Source organism: Plasmodium gonderi (genome assembly GCF_002157705.1).
Source record: "Plasmodium gonderi DNA, contig: Chr08, whole genome shotgun sequence".
In the NCBI taxonomy this organism is placed as follows: domain Eukaryota; phylum Apicomplexa; class Aconoidasida; order Haemosporida; family Plasmodiidae; genus Plasmodium; species Plasmodium gonderi.
The window spans coordinates 508019-524552 of NW_021628933.1; the positions used below are offsets into that span (position 1 = coordinate 508019).

General features: G+C 26.9%; 6 protein-coding genes across 6 annotated transcripts; 3 read left to right on the forward strand and 3 right to left on the reverse strand.

Moving 5' to 3' along the window:
- Positions 1-775: 775 nt before the first annotated feature.
- PGO_081010 (SNARE domain containing protein) lies at positions 776-1639 on the forward strand (the record flags this gene model as incomplete). Its single annotated transcript, XM_028687323.1, has 4 exons — positions 776-913; positions 1146-1202; positions 1341-1415; positions 1556-1639. The coding sequence occupies 4 exons, from the start codon at positions 776-778 to the stop codon at positions 1637-1639; spliced, it is 354 nt and encodes a 117-aa protein (XP_028543124.1).
- Positions 1640-2856: 1217 nt separating this feature from the next.
- On the forward strand, positions 2857-4638 carry PGO_081020 (hypothetical protein, conserved; the record flags this gene model as incomplete). The annotated part of the gene is made up of 1 exon (XM_028687324.1): positions 2857-4638. The coding sequence occupies one exon, from the start codon at positions 2857-2859 to the stop codon at positions 4636-4638; it is 1782 nt and encodes a 593-aa protein (XP_028543125.1).
- Positions 4639-5515: 877 nt separating this feature from the next.
- Positions 5516-6328, reverse strand: PGO_081030 (proteasome subunit beta type-5; the record flags this gene model as incomplete). The annotated part of the gene is made up of 1 exon (XM_028687325.1): positions 5516-6328. The coding sequence occupies one exon, from the start codon at positions 6326-6328 to the stop codon at positions 5516-5518; it is 813 nt and encodes a 270-aa protein (XP_028543126.1).
- Positions 6329-9012: 2684 nt separating this feature from the next.
- Positions 9013-9528, reverse strand: PGO_081040 (hypothetical protein, conserved; the record flags this gene model as incomplete). Its single annotated transcript, XM_028687326.1, has 1 exon — positions 9013-9528. The coding sequence occupies one exon, from the start codon at positions 9526-9528 to the stop codon at positions 9013-9015; it is 516 nt and encodes a 171-aa protein (XP_028543127.1).
- A 747-nt stretch (positions 9529-10275) lies between these two features.
- On the reverse strand, positions 10276-11910 carry PGO_081050 (hypothetical protein, conserved; the record flags this gene model as incomplete). The annotated part of the gene is made up of 1 exon (XM_028687327.1): positions 10276-11910. One exon carries the CDS (start codon positions 11908-11910, stop codon positions 10276-10278), a length of 1635 nt encoding a protein of 544 aa, XP_028543128.1.
- A 2823-nt stretch (positions 11911-14733) lies between these two features.
- PGO_081060 (DNA repair protein RAD23) lies at positions 14734-15954 on the forward strand (the record flags this gene model as incomplete). The annotated part of the gene is made up of 1 exon (XM_028687328.1): positions 14734-15954. One exon carries the CDS (start codon positions 14734-14736, stop codon positions 15952-15954), a length of 1221 nt encoding a protein of 406 aa, XP_028543129.1.
- Positions 15955-16534: the final 580 nt, after the last annotated feature.

A 16534-nucleotide genomic window follows, 5' to 3' on the forward strand; every position in this document is an offset into this window, starting at 1 on the left:
TTTTTGATGTATTTTGTATATATTTGGTTTGTATGTATTTTTTTTTTTTTTTTTTTTATTTTCGCGTCAATTTGTAATTTAACGTAATCACTCATCTGTTCATTTTTCTGTTCACATTTATCCGTTCATATTTATCTATTCATATTTATCTGTTCATATTTATCTGTTCATATTTATCTGTTCATATTTATCTGTTCATATTTATCTGTACAACATTTGCCCATACTTTTTACATTACACGCAGACTTTGCGTATATCTCTTTTTTTAAACATATGCGTTTATACAGCAAAAGATTTTCGTTAGATTGCTTTCCACACATTCGAAAACTTGTCAAGGGCATTCCATAGGCAAAGATTTATGTTGTAATTCTAAATTGAAGACTTAGCAATTTTGGGTATCAGACACAGTTAAACGTAATCAAGAAAGATTGAAGAAATTAACCGAAAAAGAGGTAGATGGATGGGAAAAAAAAAAAAAAAAAAAAAAAAAAAAGAAGGAAGGAAGGACGAAAATAACAGCATTCATTTTTACATCAGATAAGGCTTAATAAAATTGTAAAAAAAAAAAAAAAAAAAAGTCTCCTGAGAAAGCTTCCTACGACCAATAGTAACTGCACTTTGTTTTGTTACATTATCTTCAATTTTTGCCATTTTAAAAAAAGAAGAAGAAGAAGAGGAAGAAGAAGCAGATAAAAGTGGGTATGTAATACATTTATAGCCCCTACTTTATGCCAATGAAACGATAGAATGATCGTCTTTAAAACATTTATTTAATATGGATTTTAATTCGAGAAAAAAAAAAAAAAAGGGTAACAATAAAAATGATCTGTACAATGAGAATATAAATATTTACCTTGAGGAAAATGACAATTACATACTTGATTTAGAAAAAAAGGTTCAGACGCTCAAACTGGTAAGACAAATAACTTTTAATTAAACCCAACATAAATGTTAACATAGTACAATTATGTGCTTATAAAAGAAGTATAAAAAACGTATACTCAAAGGATGTACTGTACATGAATTAGCCATACATATAAAGCACTTGAATTATCCCTCAGTGTGGCACTTAAATAAGTATTTTTTTTTTCTTATTTTATTTTATTATACTTTTTCTCCTTCCATTTAATCGAAATAATTTACAGCTTGGTTCCAACCTGAGAGATGAAGTCAGGACATCTAATTCTCTCCTAGACAATCTTGTAAAATAAAACAGACAACATTTTGCTCATACAATACTGCATAAATATAGCTGAATTTTTTCTACTTCATATTTCTTGTTATTCATGAAAAAAGAGAATAATTTGTGAAATTCTCCATTTGTTGTAATTTCCTTTTAGTCGGACAGGATGGAAAATGTGAATAAAAAATTGACAGGAGTGTATAGACGCGTGAAAAATATTATAAAGACAAAGGTAGAAAGAGAAAAACTCGAAAATGATTCGAGAAATATTAAAAAATAGTGTGAAAACAGTTCGAAATAAATGCTTCATTCCAGATTACCTAAAAAGGTTTATATGATCATATTTTTTTTTTTTTTTTTTTTTTTCTGTAGGGCAATAAATACATGTTTTACCTTATCCTATTCTTCCTATTTTTGTTGTTTTTTATGAATTACTTATACCGAAAAAATAGATAAAATGTATATAAGTACATATGTTTATATATGTATGGACCTGTGCAGAAAAATACCTAGTCGAGCTTTACTTTTTAAGGATGTCTCGTTTTTTAAACATCCTATTGAATTATTTAAAACATTTTGCTTAGCTATGGCTGTATTGTTTTTTTTTTAAGTTTCTTCCAATGTGCATGTATATATATTATATATCTCATACATGCATTGTTTATACGTGTTTTGCTTACGTACATTTTGTATATACACACATGTCCATATATCTTATGATAAAACTTTTATACCAAATGTTATAAAAAAAAATGTTTTTCCTTATCGCGTTCGTTTTGACGTGTAAATGTAATTATTGTATAAAAAGGATTCCACACTCTCTCTCTCTCTCTCTCTCTCTCTCTCTCTCTCTCTTTTTTTTTTTTTTTTTTTTTTTTGTAAATTGGTTTAATTGAAGAAAAAAAAAAAAAACATATATATATATATATATATATATGTACAAACTAGTTACATACTACAAAAACAGACTGTAATGTGCTACACCATGTTGATAGTTCAGTTCTGCGTGAAGCTAGAAAACTTCCAAACTTTTGGGAAAAGGTGAAAAATGGTTGATATGATCGAATTCATTTTGTGTGGCATATAGCATAGGGTGGAATTTACAACTTTTATTTTAAAATATGGCAATTCACTTGGTATGTATGAGCGAGAATTGCGAAAATATTACAAAGTCACTAATATGAAATAATTAAATAATCAGGTATAAATTAAACACACGCACACACACAGGACAACACACTGGTATATATATTATTTTTAGCGACTAAAAAAGGACCCACAAATGCTTGCACTTTTTTCTCTCCTTCCTACGTGCAGAGCAAAGTATAAATCTAGGAAAGTGTCCAATACCCGTGCACAATTTGGATGATTTTAATTACTTCATTAGCATGTGTAATTTTCCCCTTAATTTTTTTTTTTCTATTTTTCAGGTTTTGGCAAAATATATAACAAACGTGAGATATGCATGTTTTCATATATTCATGTTTTCATATATGCATGTTTTCGTATATACATATTTTCATATGCCCGTGTTTGTATGTGTGCGCGTGCTTAGGCTTATAAGCGTACTTAGGAACAGGTACCTCCAAGGGAAGCTTGCGCTCGGGCCCAAATGCTTAGAGAGAGGAATATCCTAATTAATAAAATTGAACTTTTATAAAATTGTAGGGAAAATGATATGCATAAAATGTGGAAGGTGTAACTCCAGCTTGTATACTGTGTATAACAAGACGAACATAAAGCTGAACGATTGTAACCGATGTAATAAAATATGTGATGAATATATGGAGAAAAATACTTTCTTAATTTTTATGAACATTTTATTCTTAAAGCCTGAAATTTATAGACATATAATATTTAATAGACTTCAATATCATGAGAAATTTATTCACGCTTTTTTCTTAAAGATGATAATATTATTTTTGATAATAAATGCTTATTTACACCCAAATTTTGAAAGTGAATATAATGAAAAAAGTACCTTATCAGATATATTTTTAATGAATAGCAATTTTGAAACAAGCACAGAAAATAATTCGATAATGCGTTACAACTGCTCTTCCTACACATTGTTTATGTATAAATATGATGATAAACATAAATTATATGGACTATATAACATATTTAGCAATTCCCATATCCCCAATTTAGTTAATATACATAAAGACAAACTATTGACGTGCATATTTCATAACAGATACAGGGATCACAATGTTTGCATTTTGAACAGAAAATATAATCATACAGAGGATTACGACAAGCAATTAATTGATATATTTCTGCACAACAACACAAAATATGCGAATAGTCCTAATGAGATGGAAAAGTGGAAACTGAACAAACAGATCTATGGGGAAAAGGGGGAAATGGACAAAAAGCAGAAAAACAAATTGGAAAATATACAGACTGACAAATGGAATAATTTAAATGAAAAGGAAAACATTTGGGAAAATTTACAAACGATTGGGAGTGGAAAAAATAGAGTAGTCGAGTTTGTAAGGAAGATAGTGAAATATGAATCGATTTTTAAATTAAAAAAGAATAATCAATTGTTAAAAAATGATATTATTACCCTTAAAAATTCTGAAGAATATAATAATCTATTTCAAATTATAAATGTTCTTGTGTATTACAACATTGATGATTATAAAATAGTTCTAGAGGCGAGAGAAAAAGAAACACATAATTTTCAATATGTTATGAAGTTTTTACGTAATATATTTTTTTATAAAATGGAGAAAAAAAAAAAAAATTATTTTAAAAGTAATTCACACGTATTTATAAAGAAAAAAAATTCCATTGATTATTGCCCAGACACAAGTAAAGAATTTATCTTTTCAAACAAATGTTATACCTGTGATTATAGAAATTGTTTTTACCCAATTGATGAGCTTGATGGGATATGTAAAAATTTGTTCAAAAAGATAAATTTTACATTTTACAAGAATGTGGAGGATATTACAAAAAAGCAAAATAAAAAGCAAGACAAGTTTAAAATTAAACAAATTAGCATGTATTCAAAACTTTTGTTTTCAGATTTAGACAATGAAAAATATATTTTAAAAATATGTAATTCGTCTTTTTCATTTAAAAAATTAATATCTGTAACTATTAATTATATTTTATATTTTCTCTTTTTATGTGTTTTTACCTATATACTGAAGATATATCAACAAAGAAAATATAAAATCCATATAACTATGGTAAAGTATAATTATCTTTTTATGCTTTTTGTATTGAGCAATTATCCCTTACTCATATATTTCATCCTCAATGTATTTAATTATAATTACATTAATATATACCTAAATGTGTATACAATTATTTGTAACATTATAGCATATCACATATTTATATCTAATGACAACAATTACCTTTGTTATTCCATATTTTCTGTGTTTACAAGTTATATTTTGAAAAATATTCTGATGATTAAAATAAAGGAATATATTTAGATATAACCATAGGGAAGCAGATAAATATATCAGATATGTTCAATTAGGACGGTAACAAATATGCATAAGTTTTCCTAACGTGCTATCCAAATAGCCGTAAATGCGGCTTATTATACAAAAAAAAAAAAAAAAAAAAAAATATATATATATATATATCAATCCTACATAAGGTTTTATCGTTGAAATGTGTATAGCTATCTGAAGGGGTCATATCGTCCATTTGATCATAACACCTTTTTATACGATTTTATACAACTGTGTCCACGTTTATGTTTGTTCCTTTCATTTGTCTTTCCCCTTTGGTTTGCTCTTTCTACTTTGCAATTTCTATTTTACACTTTCTACTTTTCTCTTTCTATTCTTCTCTTTTTATTGTGCCATTTCTACTTTGTTTTTTTTAAATAAATACCTCAATGTTCTGCGTGCTACATCCTCAAGTGACACTGTTTTACATTTTTAATTTCCTCCCCAGCAAAACGCAGTTTCATTTTTTTGTAAAAATTTAAGTAATAATTTTTTTTTTTTTTAGTTTTAAATTATTTTGAATGAGTTCTTAAATATATATATATATATATATATGCACAAAAAATGGAGAAGCTCCTACTATTAAAAATTTTTTTTTTTTTTTTTAAAATATATTGTTCATTTTAGCCTGAACGTGCAGGGAGAGAGAACATAGGTGTAAAAATGGGTAAAAAAAAAAAAAAAAATCAAACAAATGGGTATGGAATATGACGTAACTCTTCGTTGAAATGGGAAGTATCCTCAATGAATACACCCCTCCCCCATAAATATAAAATATATGTATATATATATGCGTATATTCATCCGATAGTTTCTATTTATTTGTGCACAGAAAGATGGGAGCATTCCCAAACTACATCACATGTTGTTCGTTCTGTGCTGGATTTGTGTAATGGTAATGTAATTCGAAAACATCTTGGCCTTCAATAATTTTGTCGTATCCATTTTTGTGTATGTAGAAGACCCTGACCTTGCCACCGGAACCCCCATCCCTGAAAGTGGCGTGGTAAATTGCATTTCTGGCTAGCTCCACAGCTTGTTCTAGATTCAAATTATAATCATAAGCTGAGTCTAAAACGGAATATGCATATGTGCTACCACTTCCACAACTAAATAAATTTCCTTCCACTTTTTTCCCTTCATCATCAATATAGAACATGTTAAAACCTGTATGGTCATAACCACTTAGAATTATTCCACAACATAATCCGTAGCCTTTATATTGATATAGTATGTTACTCAATATAGTACTTGCTGCTCGGACAGATATTTTCTCATTATTTCTCAATTCGTGTACTTTAATAATTTTTCCAAGATACTTTTCCCAATATAAACAATCAGCTGCTCCTCCTGCCATTGTCCCTAATATATTTTTATTTATTTCGATGATTTTTTCAACGTTTTGTGAAGATATAAAGGAGCCCATTGAAGCTCTTGAGTCTACTGCAACTATTATTCCATCCTTAAATTTAAAAGCTAATGTGGTTGTACCTTTATGAAAATCAAAAAGTTTGTTGCCCTTTGTCTTTGCATCTTTTATAAAATTCCTTGGCACACTTACTGGTGCTACGCAGAATTCTAATTCTTCATTGTTTACTTTTTCTTCTTCTATGTCATTTATTAAATTGTCAATTTCGTTCATTAAACTTACTTCACTTTCTATCATTTTCCCCTTTTTTATATTTTTTGTGGAATCGGTTGAAGGTTGTATAAGTATAATAAAAAGTGTAATATATATATATATATATATATATATATATGTATATGTGTATATAATATAATAAAAAATTACACTTTTATACTGCCGCTATTTCGAAGTTGTGTTAATACCGTATGACCCTTTTGTTCTTAATTTGTTTTAGAAACGTGAGAACGAGATATCGAATGGTATGCTATATTTTCTCCTTTTTTTTTTTTTTTTTAAGGTTAACGCGAATATGTAACAATAAACTAATATTTCTTCCCTTTCTGTTTCGAATAGGTACGATATAGGATGCATTCCTCACAGGGTTTTATTTGTGACATTTGTTATGATAAAATACTTGTGATTTTTCATCAATTCAACCTAAGCCTTGATAAGATATATATCAAAATTGTTAATGAAGAAAAGGAAAAGCTTGTGATGATAGTGCATTGTGCAATGTCATGTACATGAAAGTTTTTTTTTTTTTTTTTTTTTTTTTTTTTGTGTCATCTGATTGGAGAAAGTTATGTGTGCTTATGTAACACATACATGCTATTAAATATGTGCATTATATATGTGCCTATATATGCACACTTGTAAGTACTTCCCCCGTTCTATTATTTTAGTAAAATCAAATGTTACTGCTAATCGATTAATACTTGGGGATTGCCACTTATTCCCTTTTATTTTTAATTTTTTTTTTTTTTTTTTTTTTTTTTTTTTCTGTTACTTTTCAATTAATATATGTATCACGTAACACTGGTATAGCATTGAGTGAAAACAACACATGATCAAATGTCAAGTGTGAAAAAAATGACTAAGAGAAAAAATACGAATAAATTTATTTATAAATAAAGTTTGTTAATTAAATTATATGTGATGTAATGCAATATACTTGTGGAATATGTGAAATTTTTTTTTTTTTTTTTTATATTTCATATAGAATTTGCGAAAGGATCTTCACATTATTATTTTCATTCCATGTTAAACATTTGCAATATGGAAGTGTAATAGTAAAAATGAAACCTTGCAATAAAATAAAATGTTTATCTTTTTTAAAATGACATAAAGAGAAGTCACATTTTAAGCTTAAATTCTATGCTAACATTATTAAACTGCTGCAAGTATGATGAATAAATATGCCATTCACTACATTGCTAAAGAATTTAAAAAAGAATTATAGATTTATAAATAGCACTTTTTCAAGGTGTGTCTCACATTTGGAAATCCACAATCTCATGTTCTATACATATCTATGGTGAAATATGCCCTATCACATTTCAGCTTTAAATCGAATAGTTAACAAAAAGAAAAATAATACATTGTTCAAAGATTCTGATGTACACATATATATGTAATCATTCATAAAAATGGGGAAAAACCTAAAAGTAACACGGAAAAACGTTGTTATAAGTGAGCTTATTGAATTGACAAATACTTCCTTTCACCAATGCTTATGGGTATTGTTAAATAAGGAAAATATTTAACCGTCCTTATGAATTTAAAACAAATCGACATTGTCTGGTTAGTAAATTTTCGCAGAGAAGAACACTCATTTACTTTTAAGATAATTGATTAGTTTTTTTTCTTCATAGTATATGTTTCCTCACCCTTTTTTTTAAATATATTAATTATAGTAATTAAAAAAATCTCCTAAAGCAAAAAAGCTACCCAAATTATTTTAAAAAAAAAATAAAATATATTATCCCCATCCACCCTTGATGATGTCCTATGGTAACATTAATAAAACAAAGTTGCTTACACATACTTGATCAACGTTTTTCCTCTATTTTTGCTGTTTTCCAGAATTCAAAAAAAAAAGCATGTTTATCACTATATGTTTATTTCTTTAACATAAATGGGTTTAACATAAATGGGTTTAACATAAATGGGTTTAACATAAATGGGTTTAACATAAATGGTTTAACATAAATGGTTTAACATAAATGGTTTAACATAAATGGATTAACATAAATGTTTCAACATAAATGGTTCAACATAAATGGTTCAACGTAAATTGTTTAACGTAAATTGTTTAACGTAAATTGTTTAATGTAAATTTAATTATAATTTTTCAGTTAATATTAATAAAATGTGCTGATAGAACTATGAAGAGGATTTTAATTTCTAATTTTTGTAAAACTAAAAACAGTATGACTAATGGATCCTATTATACCTCATATAAAAATAAAAATAAAAGGAAGTAAAATGAGGATCGATCATATGGAAAAAATAAATAAAAGCGCAAAAAGCACAAATAATGAAACAGGTTACATAGTGGGCAAAAGGAAAAAAAAATATGTAGCAATTACCATGCAACGTTTATTTATATGATGATTAGATGGAAAAATAGTGATTTATAAGATTTGACAAAATTTACCTATTATCTTGATATATTTTTGTTTATATATTCCCTTAGCCAAGTTTTCTTATACCGTTTCTGCATGTGCGTTTTTTGCTTTTTTCATTTCTTTAGCCTGTCTTTTCCATAAATATCCATTGAATACTGGGTCATAAAGTACACATATATATTATTCTGTTACACTAAGTATTATTTTTTGTAGAGGGCATGATATAATGTCTTGTTAGCAGATCGTATATACTTGTTCTCTTTACTTGTGTCTTCATCAGCATACTATTCTCTCTTTTATCTTGTGTGATAATAATTATGCTTTGTAATCAATATTGGGACGAGGTTCTTCCTTTTTCACTTCCTTCTTTTCCTTGGGTTTCTCAGATTCTAACTCCAAATAATTCTTGAATTCCCATCCTGTTCCTCCAGCTTTCAAAACTTTACTCATTGAAATATAAATATTAAGGAAAAAAGCTGATATAAATATCATAAGAAAAATAATAACTGCAGTAAAAATTTTACCTTCTAAAGGGATCCCATCTCTCACAAAAAAGGAAATGAAGATAAACACAAATGCTACAATATAGGTTCCCACAAGAAAGGATACAAAAACAGCAACAACGTAAAATATAATAAAATTCTTGATTACCAACCCAAAAATTAACAAACAAGCTAACAAAGCATTACAAATTATTGACAACATTCGATATTCAGCAGTGTGGGAAAATATTGCTGATACACAAAATCCCGTGTGAATCATAATGGCTGCAATGCATCCCCCTGCTAGTGGGAAACAGCAACATCTGTCCATTTTTCCTATGCACGACATTTTCAATCAATTTTGCGTTAAAAAAGTAAATTATGTTTTTGAGCAAGACGTTTGCGCGAGGTTTTGTGCGTATATAGGTTATTTATTTAATTAATTAATTATTTATTTATTTTATTTTACAGAATTTTATTACAAAATGAAACACAAAATAAAATATTGCAAACGGAATTTGTCATTTATTCGTTTTACAGACATTTTATTTGCTCAAAATATATGACTTGTTCAGGCAAAAAAAAAAAAAAACATAAGCTTATGTTTATACTTATGCTTAATTGTGTTAACACGAGGTATATTTGTATAAAAAGTGTAAAATGAGGTAGTTTTTTTTTTTTTCCTTTCTTCTTTCCCTTTTTTTTTTTTCTTTTTTTTTTTATATAATTTTTTACAAAATACAACACAAAAAATAAAATATTGCAAACGGAATTTGTCATTTATTCATTTTACAACAATTTTATTTGCTCAAAATGCATGACTTGTTCAGGCAAAAAAAAAAAAAAACATAAGCTTATGTTTATACTTATGCTTAATTGTGTTAACATCAGCTATATTTGTATAAAAAGTGTAAAATGAGGTAGCTTTTTTTTTTTTCCTTTTTTTCCTTCTTTTTTTTCTTTTTTTTTCCTTCTTTTTTTTTTTTTTTTTTTCCTTCTTTTTTTTTTTTTTTTTTTTCCTTCTTTTTTTTTTTTTTTTTTTTGTTGTCTACTTGCAATTTTCATGCATGTCTTAATTTATTCGTCCTCGAGTGAATCATTTCAACGACTTAATTTTACTCCTCAGAATTTGTGTAAAGTCCTCATCATCATTTATGACATTTAACTTTTGAAAATAGAACATCAACGTGTACGCATTATGTTCATTTATATTTTTATAATTGATTATTATATAATTTCTGATATTAAAGATGATTGAATTACGTGTATGACTTAAAATTAAAAAAATATTTAAAATTTTTATTATGTCTTGAATGGAACAGGAGTCATAGTTGTTTATAAACAAATTAATGTCATCTTCCCATTGTTTTAAACAATATAGGAGGCTGTTCTTCATTTCGTTATAATCATACTTATTTGAGAATTTGGTACTATTTTTTTTATATTTTTGGTCCACGAAATTTTCACGGCTTTCTTGAATAAAAATTTTATTTATGTCCAACATATCAAAATTATATAGACCATTGTTGTTGCTTTCATAATTTTTTAAAAGTATTACTAATGAATACAAAACATAAATTTTTAATTCAATTGTCAATTTCACATTCCATATTTGAGAAATAAAAATGTTCATTTTGGAAAAACTTATAAATAAATTATATCTTGAATATATGTAAAAAAGGTTGCTTATTTGATTCGCGCTCAACAAATTTACATAACTAATAAGTTTTTCATTAAAAATGTTTATTACATAATTAAGCAAGTTTATATAATCAATGTTATAGTTAAACTCTTTGTCTACATGAATAAAATCATTTCTATTGCTTGTAACATCATTATGCGCTTCAACAGCTTCTTTTAATATGGGTAAAAAATGAACACAGTTAATAACATCACTAACAGTACTTTTTTCAATAACGCTCCCTAATTTATACACAGACAGTTTTAATATGTGATAAAAGTTTTTATTTATTCTGATATATGAATACAATATTCTGCATATATCCACTAAATTTACATCATCCATGAGAAGAGCAATTTTTTGTGATAAAATTTTGAAAAAATTCATGTTCTTATATGATATGCATGCATAACAGTAGGTAATTACACATATATCCCTAACGTGGACATGATTATGAATTATATTTTCAACAATTATGTTACTAAGCTTGATAAATAAATTTTCATCATAAATTTTACATTTGACCAATGCATTTAAAATCATACATATCTCTACTACATTATAAATAGTATGAACTTTTTTTTTTAATTCTTCTTTTAACAATATGATTAGGTCTTCCTTTTTTCTTTTTGAATATGTTGATATTAGCATGGCTAAATTGGACGTATTAAAATATTCACATTTTCTTTTTATAATTGGAATAAAACTTTCATATAAATTTGTTTCATATCGAATTTTGCTCAAACAAAATAAGAAGGAAGCGATATCACCAACTTCAAATTTATCCATTATTTCGTAAGACCTCCGTTCGATTTTTTTCCAAATAAAGTCATTTTTAATATTTTCCTTTAGTAACATATTGGAGAAAATACAAAGAACAGATGAATTCATATTCTTTATCTTAATTTCTCTGTCATTTGTGATTGTGTTTTCACTCTTATATTTGTATGAAGTGTTGTGGTATACTTTGAGCTGGGATCTTTTAAAAAAACAGTTGTTGACTGTGTTCACATTTGCACTTTCTTTGAGAATATTCTTAAAAATGCGCATTGATAGAAACCTTTTTTCTTGTATCTCATTGGATTAGTTTTCACTTGTGTATACGAGATGGCGTATTATATCCACACATGTGTGTATGTGTTTTTGCGTGTGTGTAAATGTATATATATGTGTATACATATTATGCAAATATCTGTGCACGTACCTGAACATGTGTTTATATTTACATGGGTTCTCCATGTATGTGCCTCTATGGCATTCGTTTCAGGAATGTGTCTACATGTATAAGTAAATGGCAGAAAAAACAAATCCGCTTACTCGTTTGTAGAGCGAGTCTTCGAAATGACAGTTAAACATGAAATGATGAACCGAATTCAAATGTAAAAAATAGATTCATGAAGATGGTTGCAAATAAATGGAATTAAAAGAATGCCTGAAAGAAAGCGGACTCAATAAATTTAAACTTTTTTTTTTTTTTTTTTTTTTTTTTTTTCTTTTTGCACTATTCCACCTTTCGTGTTAGCTTTGTAATGTATAACAAAGAATCAAACTAATCAAATGATTAAATGCAAAGTGCTGCATCAGACATTTGAAAATTGCATACTATAAATACATGATGTACTGTTATTATTTATTTTATTCTAATTTTTTTAAATAATCCTCTATTAAAAGATGGAAAAAAAAAAAAAATCTCAGTATTCATTAAATATATTTTCAACAATAGGATAATATGAAAAGGGGAACTTTTTCTCTTTTTAATTAAAATAGTCTGTTAATCTCGAATTATTATTTAAAAGGTGAAAATAAAAAATGTTTGTATTGTTTTAAGAAAAAAAAAAAAAAAAAGAAAAAAAAAAAGAGAGGGTTTTTTTCCCAATGGGCATGATATGGAGAAATCATGAAGTTTTTTCCATAGTCATAACAAAATTAAAGGAAGCTGAAAGGAAATATATGCCATATAAGCATAATTCATATATTACACATGTATTTACATGCGCTTTCATACATATACCATGTGGGCTAATGTACTTGTGTAAAATAACCAATTATGCCTTCGAAAATCATAAGCAGTGTTATAACAAAAAGGTGAGAAGAGGAAAATAAGAAAATGCTAATGTAAAGTGATATATTTTTAATGTAAAGATTTTCCTCTTCTTTTGTTCAAATAGTAAAAAAAAAAAAAGTAGAGAACACTTTTTTTTTTTTCTTTCCCCCTTTTTTTTTCTAAAAAGGACGTCATTTTTTTTTTTTTTTTTTTTTTATAGCAGTGTGAATGCAAAACAATATACACAAACACAACTAGAATAGAATGTGTTATTCAGAAATGTGTTTGTCATTTCATTTATGCCCAGGTGATATTAAAGTTTGTGTTTCTCATTTCACATTCGTCAAAAAAAAAAAAAAAAAAAAAAGAAAAAAAGAAAGAAAGAAAGAAAGAAAGAAAGGAAAGTAAATATGATTAGAATTATATAAATTCAAATCCCCATGTTCTGCCCCCTCTCCTCCCCCACCCGCATATAGAACGCAGTAACATATATTCTTCTAGTAAACGCTTCAATAAATGATATATATACAAATATATCTCCATTCCTTATACCTTTTATTTATTTTTAACACTCATATTTTGTTTTTTTTTTCTGAGTGTGTTTTAAAACATATGGTCACTATAAAAAATATAAAATAAAGTAATGAAATAAAACAAAATAATGTAGCAAAATAGTACAGCTACATAATAGAGCAAAATATTAGTGCAACAACATAATAGGCAACATAGTTGGTAAAATATTAGAGAAAAATAACATAACAAAATAAAAGCTTTGCAGCGTTGAAAACTCTTCACCTTTATTTATTTTGGTTCCTTCACAAATTTAATAATTACAAAAAGAGAGAGAAAAAAAAAAAAAAAAAAAAAAAAATAACCAACAACAAGCATAACAAATTAAGCAGTGTTTCAGTGTGAAGAGGCGGTTTATGCAATATACCCTTTTTCTTTACTTTTTCAGGGATGAAATGAGTAAAGAAAAAATTAGCAAAACATCAAGTGTAAAAAAAGAAAAAACATATATATATATATATATATATGTATATATATGCATATATGTATACATATGCATATATGCAAAAGTACAATATACACATTTATACAGTGTACATAAACCGACTCATATATACAACTTTGCATCCACTCAGTTTAACAAGTCTGCTCTTATTTGAATAAAAAGAAATGTTTTCAACAATTTCGCGAACAATTATATAGTCTCCCTCATTATTGAGAAAAGGTGCGATTAACTCTCAGGCATAAACATAAAAAAAAAAAAAAGAAAAAAAAAAGAAAAATAGATAAACATGTGCGGGACATAGGCACGTACAATTGCAATTTTTACACCTTTGTTTATATTTTCACATTTTGCACTTTTTTTTTCATATTCTTTTAATCTTGTATTTTAAATAGTTTGAATGTATTACAAACTTATCGACACATTTATGTGTTAAAAAAAAGAAGAAAAAAAAAAAAAAAAAAATACTGAAAACTTGTTCACATAAGGATGAATGTTTGTTTTCTCAACAATTAATACACGTACACATATATACATCTGAGCTCAGTTACAGTTAATTTTATGTACATTCGTCTGTGATTTTGTCAAAGGATGAATCCTTAGTGAAATCTCACCATCAGCTAAAGTGGGAAACCGGTCGAACTGAATAAGATAAAATAAATAAAACAAAACAAAAAAAAGAGAGCAAATAAATAGCACAAAACGAACAAATAACACAAAACAAATAAAATAAAATAAATTGACAAAATAAAATAAATCGAAAAAATAAACCCATAAAATAAACCGAAAAAATAAAACAAATCAACAAAATAAAAAAATGAAAATAAAAGTAAGAACTCTGCAAAACAACGAAGAAGAAATTAGTGTTGATAGTGACGACAGCATTTTGGATTTGAAGAAAAAAATAGAAGTGGTATTACCCGAAATGATATGTGATAAGCAGAAACTTATTTTTAGTGGAAATATATTAAAAGATGAAAATAAAGTAGTAGATATATTAAAAGAAAATGATATTGTCATAGTTATGGGAGGTAAAAAAATATTTAATTCGAATAAGGGTAATCAGACAAATGAATGCTCATCAGCAAATGTTTTAAAAAATAAAGAAAACACATCCTTACATGCCAATAATGAGAAGGAAAATTTTGCTTCAAATAAAAATGAAAATACACTAAATGAAAGTAATGAGTTTAAAAATATAAATAATGCTGAATCAACCTTAGTCACAGGAGACAAGTTAAAAGAAACCATAGACAATATTTGTGTTATGGGATTTGAAAGGGAAATTGTAAGAAAAGCTATGATGCTAGCATATAACAATCCAAACAGGGCCATTGATTATTTAACTAATGGATTTCCAGATGGAAATGAAATAAAGGAAGTTGGAGAAATGAAGGAAATCGGAGAAATGAAGGAAATCAGCGAAATAAGCGAAATAAATGGAACGAACGGAACGAACGGAACGAATGAATCAAATGAGGTAAATGATAATTTGCACCAAAGAGGAATAAATAACGAAAATGCATCTAACTTATCAAATCTTTTAAATAACTATAATTCACGAACAGATAATTCTAGACAGTCTTTAGGAGATAATCCTGAATTATTCAGAAGTTCTCCATTTTTTAATATTATACAAGATGTAGCTTTATCAAATCCACAACGTCTTCCAGAAATATTAGAAATGATTGGAAGAACAGACCCTTCATTTTTAGAGTTCATAAGAGAGAATCAGGAGGAATTTATAAGAGCAATTCAAAATTATAGTAATGATAACACATATAATTTAGAAAATGATATAGTAACAAGTGATGCATTCGATGATCAAGGTAATCAATATATTACCGATCCAAATAATGATAATTTTAATATCCCCATTACTTCATTAAATGAAAATGAAATGGAGAGCATTAAAAAATTAGAATCTCTTGGCTTTCCCAAACATCTAGTGTTAGAAGCTTTTATTGCATGTGACAAGGACGAAGAAATGGCAGCTAATTATTTGTTTGAAAACATGAATGACTATGCATCGGATTAGCACAAGAGAAATAACATCCACTCGGATGTAGACACTCAGCGATAGCTCAAAATTATTAACTACCAATAATAATCTCATGATGTAAAAAAAAAAAAAAAAAAAAAAACGACCAATGTAGAAAATGGCATTTGTAATTGTCCTCTAAATGTCTCCATGCTTCTGCATTTTTATATTCGCAGTTCCTAAATCGGAAGAGACACATATTAAAATATATATATATATATATATATATATATATATATATATATACATGTACATATGTATACATATATATACATATATTTAGACAACTGTGAAAGTATGGACGTGTGAAAGTTGTTACTAGGAAAAGCATGGTTTTATACAAGCATATACATATATTTTTGCGTATGCGCATGCATATGTATATGTACCTATTCCGATTTTTAGTTTCTCGAAAATATATATTTATATATAAATACATCATGTGAACAAGTAATATTTTCTGCATGAAATGACTTATCAATAAAATGTACTGATTTCTCCCCACCCACCCCATCCCCCTTTTAATCTCATTCACTCGTTTTTTTTATTTTTTTAAGTTCTTATCCCTTTTCCTTTT